Raw genomic sequence first — 13,142 nt, forward strand, 5'->3', positions numbered from 1 at the left:
TTTTTTCCTCCTACTCTAATTGGCTACTCTTCCTGAACCCCGCCTGCTCCCCAGTCTGGACCATTAAACAGTCAAGCCTTACCCACAACCCAGCGTAGGCCTCCAATCAGGTGCCAGGCCCGCAGTCCCTCTAGAGAAGCCCCCTCTACGAGGGCGAGTCGCTTTACTGTCGTCGGTGATTGGCCAGGCCGCAGAAGGGCTACGCCTTCTTCTCCTCCAGATTGGTCAGCCGTGCTTAGGCCCACTTCCCTCCTTGGTGCGTCCTCACCCAGGTTCCCCCTTCGCTGCCCGGCCTTGGGCGAGCCGCGTCCTCGGAGGGAGTGGGCCCCACCCCCATGTGACGGCTCGGCGGAGAATTGGCGGCGGCGCTGCAGCCATTTCCGGTTTCGGGGAGGTGGGTGGGGTGCGGGGTGGGACTAGGAGCCGTCGCTGCCACTGCCGCTGCCGCCGCCTATAGAACCTGCTTTGCGCCTGGTGCTGCCGAGACGATGCGGCCGGGGCCAGGAGGCTGCTGCTGCCGTCGCCCAGTGCGGGCGAACGGCTGCGTGGCGAACGGGGAAGTGCGGAACGGGTACGTGAGGAGCAGCGCCGCAACCGCCGCAGCCGCTGCCGGCCAGGTACGGTGGGACCGCGCAGCCAGGCGGCCGGGTACGGCCGGGCAGGACTGGGCTGGGGGACGGTGGGCCGGGACGCCGCGAGCCGGCGGAGGGGCGGCCGGGGGGCGAGGTCGTGGTGACCGCTCGTGGGGCGGGCGTCCACAGGCGGGCGCTGGGCGCGGCTCAGGTATGCTGGCTCAAGGACGACTCTGAGAGGCTTTCCCGTCTCTGCGTGTCTGACGGTCTTCCTCCCTTCCCCCCGGAGGTTTGGGCTCTGCTCGGATTCCCGGATACCTTCTTAAACCTGATCCGGCTAGAAGTGCGGGCCGCCTCCCGGGGGAAGCAGTGAGTAAGTGGCCCCTCGGACCCCGGTGGGATCCACTCAGGGGCGCTTGGTTCTTTGTTCCTGGGCTTTTTCCTCAAACCCTTGTGGTTGCTTCCCCTAAGAGTCCTGAAGGCTACCAAGGAAAAATCACTCTTGGGGTCCTTAAGAAGCAGAGAAAGTTAGGAGGTGGTACGAGGCGGAAATACGTCGCCTTTTCCTACCACGTTTGGGATCTCCTCCACATGCAAGACGTTGGATCCTAGATCTGGCAGTGCATCTCGGTCCGGTGCCTCAAAAGCATTATCCTTTTTCTCTGCCGGTGGGGAGACCCTGTACCGGCTGCAAGAGGGACTTCAAGTTGATTTCCATGGTCCCTTTGTCCCTTTGAGCAAGTGTGCTGTCACGCAAGGGAATTGTTTAACCTGGTGGTGACTCGTGATGTCTCTATACTAATTAACCAAGCGGAATGAATCACCGACCAAGTTCAGGCAATTCTAAAATATTTTGAAAAGTTCTGAATTTAAGATAATAAATAATATGTCAACCTTCCTTCCAGTTCTCTGAGCTGACGGGTATTCTGCTGAGAGGTGTTTTTAAAGATGAGCTGGTTTAAAAGATGAAAGATCAGTGTTGCTGGAATAGAGTATTGTGATAATTTGCAGTTGTAATACTTAGTCTCATTCAGAGATTCAGAAAAATATAAGAAAAGTAATCTGTTCCCTTTAGCAGGAATTGTGACATTTGCAGTTTTTGATAGGTGATCTTAATTTGGCTTTAACATAAATATCTGCAGTCTTCTCCCCCAGTTAGTATGTATGGTAGATAGACCTGTTACTGTTGGTAAGAAAGAGAAAATAAAGCCTTTTTTCAGATCATATTGAGACATTGAGAGCTGAGAGGTGGGGGGGAGGGAAGACCTCTGAAGTTGTAAGTGTAAGGCAAAATAATATATAGACTCAAAAGATTTATTTTCATTTCTTAAAAAAATAATTCTGTGAGAGAAATTGGTAAGAATCAGCTCATTATAAATGGTGGAAGAATTTGTTTTGTTTTCCTATCAACATAACTGGCTATATAAGACAGAATTATGGAATAGAATATAACCGGGAAATTTAATGGATAGGAATTAGAAAATAAATTGCAGATGAGTAAGTGGGGTAAAATTGCTAAGAGGAAAAAGGAAATCAAGAATGGTGCTTTGTGTGTTCTTTTCAGTCCCTGTTCTGTTTTAGTTGTTAAGTCAATTTCCTTCCTCCCATAATCTTCTAACAGTTTAGCATTTATAGGCGTGCTCTTTCTTCAGAGGTTGCCAACTAATAAGATGAGGACATACCAATTTACTGAAATGAAATTTAAAAATTTGTTGAACTATAACATCTGGTTGACATTCAAACTTATTGTAGTGAAAAATTCCACTCAAGGCACGTTCGTGGCATTTGGAAGAATGGTCAAGTGGAATGTCCTGAGGAATGTTTACGGTTGCACTATTCTTTTTAGAAAACTATTTCACATGTCTTTTTTTTTAAACAAAGACTAGATCTTTGGCTTTGTACACTAATATAGAGGAATATTGTCTGTGAAATCTTTTTTTCTTTTTCTTAAGCAAAAGAGCAGATCTTGGTATCTTCTTGAGCAATATAGAATTTAAAAAAATTTTAAGTTTTTGTTTTAATTACCATCTCCCCTTGCAAATTATGTCAAAGATTATATGAGATGTTAGGCACACAACTGTGTGTCATGCTTTCACTAAGATATAAATTTAGATTATAACAGTTTTTAAACCACGATATAAATTCACTTCCTGACATTTCTCAACAGTTGTCTTTTAATGAACAGGAGAACAGGTAAACTGGAAAACTTGTAAGATTCTGTCACACTCTCAAGTTTGTGTTTCTGTGTTTGGAAGGATAGGTGTATATACTTAAGGAGCGACTGTTGGGTTTGAGTTTATAGTTGTATTAAATAGATCCTGTGGTAGGAAGGGGTATGAAACAATCAGATGTTATTGGTTAATGATGACAGAAGACACAGAGTTTCTCTAGGAAGAGTAGCAGTTAAACAATACAGTAATTTTTCCTCCCTGCCATTCAGATGAGCAGGTAGTAAGGGAGAGGGTGGCAATTAGTCTTAGGGAACCTTTGAGAGAATTGGAGTTGGAAGGAACCTTCTGGGGGTTTATGTAGGACTATTAAGAGTTCCTGTCTGTGGGCTTTAGCATTTGATTAAATAAATGCAACATTTTGGCTGCCCCTGAAATATTGGTTTTTATAACTCTTTGTTACAGCACTTTAACAAAAAATCTTGCGTTTTTTAATAGAAGTTTTAAGATTCAGACACATATTTTACCTTTGTTAATTAGTTAAGTATGGAAGGAAAGATTATTTGCTCGAGACAACTTCGAACCTAACTACTCTTGGGAGTAGTTTTAATGAAATATTAGAAGAATGAAAGCCTTCTAGCTGTCAAAATAAATAAGATTCTATCTTAAGGAGGAATTAAAGTACCTGTTCTTATGTCAACCAATTAATTACTAAGACAAACAAAGAAGAAACAACAAAATATTTGTCTTGCTTCTTATGCTCAGCTGGAGGCAAATGAATAACTAATGAAGGGTGGTTTACCAAATATTTTCTTGCTTTTGTTTCCACTGAGGGGAAACAGTAACTGGGGATTTAACGTGATAGTAGTTGAGGAAAAAAGAAGTTAGCTATAAGGCAGGAACAGAAGTAGTTAGAATGGCCTTCATACCTGTTCAGGTTTAGTAGGGCCTGATGAGACATCTGAAGACCTCAAGGCTTCGCAGAAATAATGTAACTATTCACAACTTGTGGGACTAGATTTTTGTTTCAAATGCTTTTTGTTCCAAAGGAAAGAACATTGCTTACTATATGTGAAAGGTTTCACAGCCATTTGAGGTACTCAGGAATTATCTTTAATAAGAATTTTTGGAAAGTGATACCAGTACTTAACATATAAGACAGTCTATTTTAAACATAGTAATTTAGAACTTATATGTTCAAGGAAGGCAGGCTTGCCTGATTTTTAGAATTTGCCTAGGTAGGCCCTAGAAACTTTATAGTTCTATGAGCAAGATAGTTAATTGGTTGAGATTCAATTTGGTTCAGTTTTTTGAAAGAAAGAAGCAGTGTTCATTGGTAGAATAGGCAATTGAGAGGGATGGGTAGAGGCTGTATTTGCATTCTGGGTGGGTGTGCCTTACTTGATTAAATAAATGGTTTGTGGCCTCAAAAGTCAGTTGCCTTCTGAATAGCTTCTAAAAAAGGCTTCTATAATAGAATTTGTGACTTGTGACCCATTAAGAAACTAAGCCCTTTGCTCCTGACCCAATTATCTTAGAAAATTTCTTATGTTGTCTTTAAGACTACTTTAAAGACCCATTATGAAGGTGAGACAGCTATTTTATCCTTTTGTTTTTAAATAATATTTTCTTCTGATTGTAGCAATAATCTGTTTACTGTAGAATGCTAAAAGATTGGGACATCACCACTTCCCACCCCCACCCCAGTGTTAGGGGTTCATTTTAAAATATGGTCTGTTTTAAATAAGTCTGCTGCTTTCTGATAATATTTAAGTACAGTGAACTATGCAGTTGTAGTATGACTGTGGATGTGATCCAGCCTTGCTGCAAATAATACATATTGAGGTTAGGGAAAGATTCAGTAGCTTTTATAATCCAGAAAAGATTTAACTATTGTAAAGGTAGAGTACTGACCTGTCAAATGTGATGGTTTCGATTTATTTTAAATAAGCCTCTGGCAACATTAGAAAGTCCCTTCAGCAAACATTTGAGATTTTACTGTTTACATTGTGCTTGGTGTGTAATATAATTGGGACTCAGAAATGTTTGTCGATGGAATGAATGGGTGGTGGTTGAAGCCATGGGAGTTGGTGATGTACATAAAAGAGAGGGCTTCAAAGCATGAAGAGAAGTTACCAAGGATATGATACTGGGAACCATAATGTTTCTGGGAGAAGTACATGCATGTACGCATACACTGCATGCTGCTGAAGATAATTGATTGTGAAAGAACAGAATCATGAGGAAGTGGTGTCAGAAAGCCAAGGAAATGGAGGATGTTTCATTAAGGGTGGGTAGACAATGTCTTTGGGTTGCTGAGAAACTAAGGATAATAATACAATAGGTACCACTTACTTACTGAGTACCTACTGTGTGTCAGGCCCTCAGATTGTTTACTTTTCTAATACTCAAAAGAGCCTTGCTAGGTAAATATCGTCCCCATTTTACAAATAACTCCAGATCATTTAAATAACTGACTCAGGGTCAGCAGTCAGTGAGATAGAGCTTGTTTGTACTGTATTTGGCAATTCAGAAGTTACTGGTAACTTTTGAGAAAAGTTTAAATTAGATATTGGGGATGACAAACAGATTTCATCTCTTGAAAGTTGGTTATGTTCTTTCCCTGGCTTATTCCTTCCCTGGAATTTTACTGAAATGTGCTAGCCGCTCCCCACTGCATACCACACATTCTAGAGACAATCGTTTAGCGCTTTGCTTATACCACACAAGCTATGCCACACTCTGAATGTATATTTCCAGAACTCTCCAGTTTTTCCAACAGGCATATTTTGAAAAGTAGGGACTCCACGTGTTTTTCTTGGAATCAGGATAAATTCCCAATTTTTTTCATTAAGTATGTGATATGGAATGGACTGGAAAGTGCCCATAATGCTAACTATAAAAAAAAAATTGTATTTTTACTTTACTGTTTTCCTGTTAAAAATCCCAAAATGGAGACCTCCAAGTCTATATGAGGTGAAATAGTTCAGATGATGTATCCTGTTGCATACTGGGCAATGAATGATACTATGCTTAGCAGTTCTAGTTCTAACTTGCCACCGACACCTCCTCTGTAGCATGGTATAACAGACCAATGTAATAGTCAGGAAATTTGAGTACAAGTGCAGCTCTGCCACAAATGTAGGATCTTCTTTTGGAGTCTCTTCCACCTCTGAGCTTGTCACACTCTCCCCATGTTCTCAATTCTGGCTTTTTTGTGAACAGCAATTGGAGATGCATCCCTGTTTGCATCCATTTTCCCTTCTCTGGGAATACTCCCTGATACACAGGGGTGGGCCCAGTGGTCATATCTGTGCTTGTGACCCTATTTGACCCTATTTCCTTGGCCATAAGTGATTGACCCGTGGATAGACACCTATGCCAAAATGAACCCAACAGCCCTCTCTCATGGGGATTTAAAATTGCATTGAGAAGACTGGCCTTTGGTTGAATAGTGCCTGTATTATTATTCTTATCAGAGTTTACACACCCAAAAAGTTTTACATTTTTATTTGTAAAAACAAGTATTTGTTGAACATGTGTATATTTTCATTAATATTTTAAACAGACATATGTAGTAATTCTCTTGTAATGTAAATATCCTTTTATATTATTTTTCTTTTTATGTGTGTATATATATATATATATTTAAATTGAGATTGTTTACATACCATGCAGCTATCCAAAGTGTGCAATCAATTGCCCTTGGTACCATCATACAGCTGTGCATCCATCACCACAATTAATTTTCTTTTCAGTTTTTAGAACATTTTCATTACTCTAGAAAAGAAATAAAGACAAAAAAAGGAAACTCAAATCCTCCCATACCCCTGACCACCTCCCTCCTCCATTATTGTTTTGTAGTTTTGGTATAGTACATTTGTAACTTTTGATGAAAGAATGTTAAAATACTACTAACTGTAGTATATAGTTTGCAATAGGTATATATTTTTTTCCTATATGCCTCTCTATTATTAACTTCTAGTTATAGTGTCATACATTTGTTCTAGTTTGTGAGAGAGACTTCTAACATTTGTACAGTTAATCACAGACATTGTCCACCACAAGATTCACTGTTTTATACATTCCCATCTTTTAACCTCCAACTTTACTTCTGGTGACATACATGACCCTGAGCTTACCCTTTCCACCACATTCACACACCTTTCAGCACTGCTAGTTATTCTCACAACATGCTACCATCACCTCTGTCCATTTGCAGACGTTTAAGTTCACCCTAGTTGAACATTCTGCTCATAATGAGCAACCGCTCCATTCTTTAGCCTCATTCTATATCCTGATAACTTATATTTCATGTCTGTGAGTTTACATATTATAATTAGTTCATATCACTGAGACCCTGCAATATTTGCCTTTATGTGTCTGTCTTATTTCACTCAGTATAGTGCCCTCAGGGTTTCTTCATGAACTCATTTCTTTTAAGACAGTTTTGTTCACACACCGTACATGCTGTCCTAAGTAAACAATTGTTGGTTCCCTGTATAGTAACATATTTATTCAGCACCATCGCCACCATCTATATAAGGACATCTCCATTTCTTCCACAAAGGAGGAAGAGTCAAAGAAACAGAGAGACAAAAGAAAAAAGAAAAGAGAAGGAAAAAAACAAAAACATGACAGCTAGAAAGCAACAAAAGGAAAGATAGCATTAACCTAAAGTAGAATAAAGAGTCAGACAACATCACCAATGTCAGGAGTCCCATACCCTTCCCCTCTTCCCGCCCTCCCGCCACCACATGCATTTAACTTTGGTATATTGTCTTTGTTATAGTAAAGGAAGCATAATACAATGTTTCCGTTAATTATAGTCTCTAGTTTGCATTGATTGTATTTTCCCCCCAGTCCCGCCCTATTTTTAACACCTTGCAATGTTGACATTCATTTGTTCTACCTCATGTAAAAACATATTTGTACCTTTCATTACAATCGTTGAGCACCCTAGGTTTCCCTGAGTTACACAGTCCTAGTCTTTATCTTTCGTCTTTTGTTCTGGTGTCCCACACGGTCCCAACCTTCCTCTTTCAACCATACTCACAGTCATCTTTATTCAGTGTACTTAGATTGCTGTGCCACCATCACCCAAATTGTGTTTCAAACCTCTCACTCCTGTCTTTTCCTTTCTGTCTGCAGTGCTTCCTTTAGTGTTTCCTGCAGAGCAGGTATCTTGTTCACAAACTCTGTCATTGTCTGTTTGTCAGAGAATATTTTAAGCTCTCCTTCATATTTGAAGGACAGTTTTGCCGGATATAGGATTGTTGGTTGGTGGTTTTTCTCTTTCAGTATCTTAAATATATCACCCCACTTCCTTCTTGCCTCTGTGGTTTTTATTGAGAAATCTGCACCCAGTCTTATCAAGCTTCCTTTGTATGTGATGGATCACTTTCCTCTTGCTGCTTTCAGAATTCTCTCTTTATCTTTGATGTTTGATAATCTGATTATTAACTGTGTTGGCGTAGGCCTATTCAGATCTGTTCTGCTTGGGGTACGCTGTGTTTCTTGGATCTGTAATTTTATGTCTTTCATAGGAGATGGGAAATTTTCATTGATTATTTCCTCTATTATTGCTTCTGCCTCTTTTCCCTTCTCTTCTGCTTCTGGGACATCAATGACACATATATTCCTACTTTTCATTTTGTCTTTAAGTTCCCAGAGACATTGCTCATGTTTTTCCATTCTTTTCTCTATCTGTTCTTTTCTGTGTAGGCTTTCAGGTGCCTTGTTCTCCAGTTCCTGCGTGTTTTCTTCTGCCTCTTGAGATCTGCTGTTGTATGTTTCCATTGTGTCTTTCATCTCTTGTGTTGTGCCTTTCATTTCCGTAGATTCTGCAAGTTGGTTTTTCGAACTTTCAGTTTCTACCTTATGTACACCCAGTGTTTTCATTATACAGTTCATCTCTTTTGCCATATGTTCCCAAAACTTTTTGAATTGACTTAGTATTAGTTGTTTAAATTCTTGTATCTCAGTTGAATTGTAAGTTTGTTCCCTTGACTGGGCCATAACTTCGTTTTTCTTAGTGTAGTTTGTAGTTTTCTGTTGTCTAGGCATGGTTTCCTTGGTTACCCCAATCAGGTTTTCCTAGACCAAAATGGGCTCCGGTCCCAGAAGGAAAAACTATTCAGTATCCTGTTTCCCTGAGGGTGTCTTAGAAAATTGGTACACCTGGTGAGGCCTCAGGTCACTGTGCTTTTCTGCCCAGCAGGTGGTGCCTGTCAGCTTGTAACTCCAAACTGGTGTAAGGATTCGTGGCCCGTGGCTGTTTTCCTTCAGGCTCTGGGGTCTGGTTCTGAATGGAGGGCGGGTAGTAGACCTGTGCCCCACCCCTTTCCTCTTAGAGAAGAAAGACCCCTAGGGAGAGGTCATTAGCATTTGAATGGTCTCTCTCTGCCTGTGCTGTCTCTACCCTTGTCTGGGTCATAGTGCTGGGAACAGAAAATGGCTTAAGCTTTCTCCACTGAGCTGAAACAGGGACAGAAAGCCCCCTTCAGGGCCAGTCTGCAACTACCCCGTGGCTCTCCAAGGTCAGTTGTCACCCAAAACCTCTGGTCTGCTTGTTGGGGACTCGTAGCTTGTATTGAGCAGTCCATGTTTGTTAATTAAAACCCCAGTTGGAGCCCAGCTGAGCTGTATTCACTTGCTTGGAGAGAGTTGCTCTCTAGTGCCATGAGGCTTTGCAGCTCGGGTGGTGGGGGGAGGGGGCTCCCGGCTTTGCATCTGCAGTTTTTACTTACAAATTTTATGCTGCAATCTTGGGCACTCCTCCCAGTTCAGGTTGGTGTATGATGAGTGGACGGTCACATTTGTCCCCTTGCAGTTATTCTGGATTATTTACTAGTTGTTCCTGTTTGTTTATTAGTTGTTCCAGGGGGACTAACTAGCTTCCACTCCTCTCTATGCCACCTTCTTAGATGAGTCTCCTCCTTTTATATTATTTTACCTGAAGAGATGAGAGCTGGAAAAATACCATAGATACTTGCAGAAAATTAAACTAACACATTAAAATATAAAGAAAACAAATATCTCCTGAAACTCTGTAACTAAGAATACCACTGTAGCATTTTTTTTTTTTTTAAATGAAGGTGTTGATCATTCAGTCAGTGGGGAGCTGAATGTCAAGCAGAGTCTAGTGGGAATGGGGAGGTGATGCAGAGTTTGGGGGTGAGACTGTTCTGAGGACAATCATTCAGCATCACTGTCCACCCAACATCTGTTTGTCCAACATCTTAAGAACTGAAGTCCCTAAACAACAGGGGAAATAGTTCTTAGATCACCTCAGTAATTGTTCTCAGTATGGGCTGGGGTGCTGGGAAGGAATTTTTTGGTATAATGATATCAAAAATCTGCTTTCTTTTTAGAAGTTAAGAGGAAAATTTTGCATTTCCTGATCTTTGTTGCTTTTACTCATGTATTATTTAGAGCTTGTCTTTCAAGCAGAATATCTTCCAAGTACAGACCTCAAAAATGAAGTGGCAGAGGAGATGACAAGTTCAGATGAATCAGTCTGAAGTGGGGGCCTGGATTTGGAATCAGGGAATGGAAGGTGTCTCTTGAGCCTCACTGTGGAAAGTTCCCCAATAAAAGCCCCACCTCCAAACTCAAATTTTTGATGTTCATGTATGCTGCCAAACCAATCTTGATATGTCTGCTTACCTAGCGAACTAGAAATGTGCAATTTTACAAAAAAGAAATGTTTTGCAATCTTTTTTCCAGTTAATGTCAGTATGTGCAATCATTAGTCAGTTTAGGTAAGCATTCTTTTAAAGGGTTTGCACAGAATTGTATAGTATGGATATATACTATAATCTATTTAACCATTCCCCATTCATAGTATTTAGGCTTTTCCCAGTATTTCTAGTATGTGAGCACTTTATAGGTCTCTTCAAACTACTGCTTTTCTCCTAAGGATAAATTCGTTCCTAGAAGTGAGATTGCTGGCCCAAAATATATGCATGTGTTAGAGTCTGATCATAATATCATGCTTATAAAATAAACTTAAAGGAGTATTGAGATTTTTTTAAAAGCTTGCTGATTTCTAAATTGCCTCTGACCGTAAATTAAGCTATCTAAATGTCATCTTTAAATTAATAAAACCACTGTCTCAAGCAATGTAATGTTATGAGAAACATGGTTCTCAAAATGCCCTGGTGAGAATGTGGTAAGGATGGCAAGTTTGCTCAGATTGATTCTTAAATGCACTGCAGTTCCAGTTAAAACCCTATTCAGTACGTGTTCTTTTCCTTCTCTCTCTCTCTCTTTTCTTTCTTTACAAATTAATTCTAAAATTCATATAGAAAAGCAAAAGGCCAAGAGTAGCTAAGGCAGTTTGAAGAATGATAGGGGAATTACTGTGTTAGATAATAAGACTTATCATAAAACTACAATAGTTTGGGCAGTGTGACTTTTTAAATTTATTTTTTTATTAGAGAAGTTGTGGGTTTATAGGATAATCATGCATACAGTACGGTATTCCCATATAGCACCCTATAATTAACACCTTGTATTGGTGTGGTATGTTTGTTACAATTGATGAAAGCACATTTTTATAATTGTGCTATTAATTACACTCTGTGATTTAACTTAGGGTTCATTGTTTGTGTAGTGCAGTTTAATGGATTGTTTTAAACATTTTAATTCTATTACCATATATACAATCTTACATTTCCCCTTTTAACCACATTCAGATATATATTTCAGTGTCGTTAATTACTTTCACAGTGCTGTGCTACCATCACCACCATCCATCACCAAAACATTTCCATCATTACAAATAGGAACAGAATAGAGAGCCCAGAATGGGCATACTATATACAATAAATGTGCAATTTGATAGATAATTGTGGTGGCATTTCAAATCAATGGGGAATGGATTGCCTTTTTATTTTTAGGTTTTTTTTTTTTTACATTTTTTTTCTTTAGAGTTTTATGTCTACAGAAAAATCGTGCATAAAATACAGAGGTCCCATATGCCACCTCTGGTGGTTTGGAGCTGTAGGTGACCTAGAAAAACATGTTCTTAAAACCTAATCCATTCTTGTGGGTGGGAACCCATTGTAGAAAGGACATTTTGATGACATACTTCAGTTAAGGTGTAGTTCACCTCAATCAGGATGGATCTTAATGCTACTGCTGGAGTCCTTTATAAGCAGAATGAAATTCAGACAGAGAGAAAGCCACAGAGGGAGGAGCCAAAATCCTCTGAACATCAGTGGAACTCTGAAGAGATGATGCCGCCATGTGCCTTGCCGTGTGACAAGCTAAGGATCAAGCTGGCAACCAGTCCCAGAAACCCACAGTCTTCAGGGCAAAACCATTGCTTTGATGGCACCTTGATTTGGACTTTTTTTTTAGCCTCAAAACCATGAGCTAAATTCTCATTATTTCAGCTGACCCACTGCATGGTATTTGCTTGTGCATCCTATTATTGACACCTTACCTTAGTGTGGTATATTTTTTACAATTCATGAAAGAACATTAGATCCCCACCTCACACTATTTTGTAAAATCAGTTCCATCTTATTAAATATCTAAATGTGAAAACCAAAACTTTAAGACTTTAGCATATAGTAGAAAATCTTTTATGACCGTGGAGTACAGCATCAAATGGAATAAAATACTCAGGACAAAATTAACAAAAGAAGTGCAGGACTTTACTGTCAAAACTATAAAACATTATAGTTTTGATCCTGTGAACCCTATTTTCCTTTCAATTTCTCCCTATGGCAATGGGAATATTTATCCTATGATGGTCCCTCCTTTGTATGTTGGCAGCAGAAAACATTCTGAGTTTCACAGGTCCATAGCCAGAGGGGAATTTTGCCTTAGGAAAGACCATGCCTATAACTGATTTTGTTAATATCTTGTACTTACCTATTGTTACTGAAATAATTTGCGTTTTTATGATATTGTGATGGGATGAATGTATTTTGTATTTGGAAAGAATATGTCTTTTTGGGGTCTAGGGGGTAGAATGTGCCAGTTAGGATATGCTATGTCACCCCAAAAACCATATTTTTTGATGCAGTCTTGTGCGGGCTGACATTAATCTTTTGATTTGAGTGTTTCCATGGAGACGTGACTCAATCAACTGTGGGCTAGAGCTTTGATAAAATTATCGCTATGGAGATATGGATCCTGCCCATTCAGGGTGGGTCTTGATTAAATCACTGGGATCCTATAAGACGACAAAATGCCCCAAGAGGAGCAGAGAGAGAGGAGTGAAGAGACAAGCCCAGAGACATTTTGGAGAATGCCAGTTTGAAATGCAAGTTGGAACAGTTATTGAATGATGTTTAAGAAATCCTAGTGAATGAAAAGACATTTGATGTTCAGGGATTGGAAGACTTAATATTAAGATGGTGTAGTAACTTTTAACACTAACTACAGT

The 13,142-nt window shown here is 39.9% G+C and overlaps 1 protein-coding gene across 1 annotated transcript in view; it reads left to right on the top strand.

Annotated features, from left to right (window-relative positions):
- Positions 1-409: 409 nt before the first annotated feature.
- SPTLC2 (serine palmitoyltransferase long chain base subunit 2) overlaps positions 410-13,142 on the top strand; it is a 201,709-nt gene continuing 188,976 nt past the window's right edge. Inside the window, exon 1 of the mRNA XM_037832187.1 lies at positions 410-617. Coding sequence (XP_037688115.1) covers positions 489-617 — 129 coding nt within the window. The 5' untranslated portion in view covers positions 410-488. The remainder of the gene's footprint in view (positions 618-13,142) is intronic.

The sequence above is a fragment of the Choloepus didactylus genome, chromosome 4 (assembly GCF_015220235.1).
Source record: "Choloepus didactylus isolate mChoDid1 chromosome 4, mChoDid1.pri, whole genome shotgun sequence".
Lineage (NCBI taxonomy): Eukaryota > Metazoa > Chordata > Mammalia > Pilosa > Megalonychidae > Choloepus > Choloepus didactylus.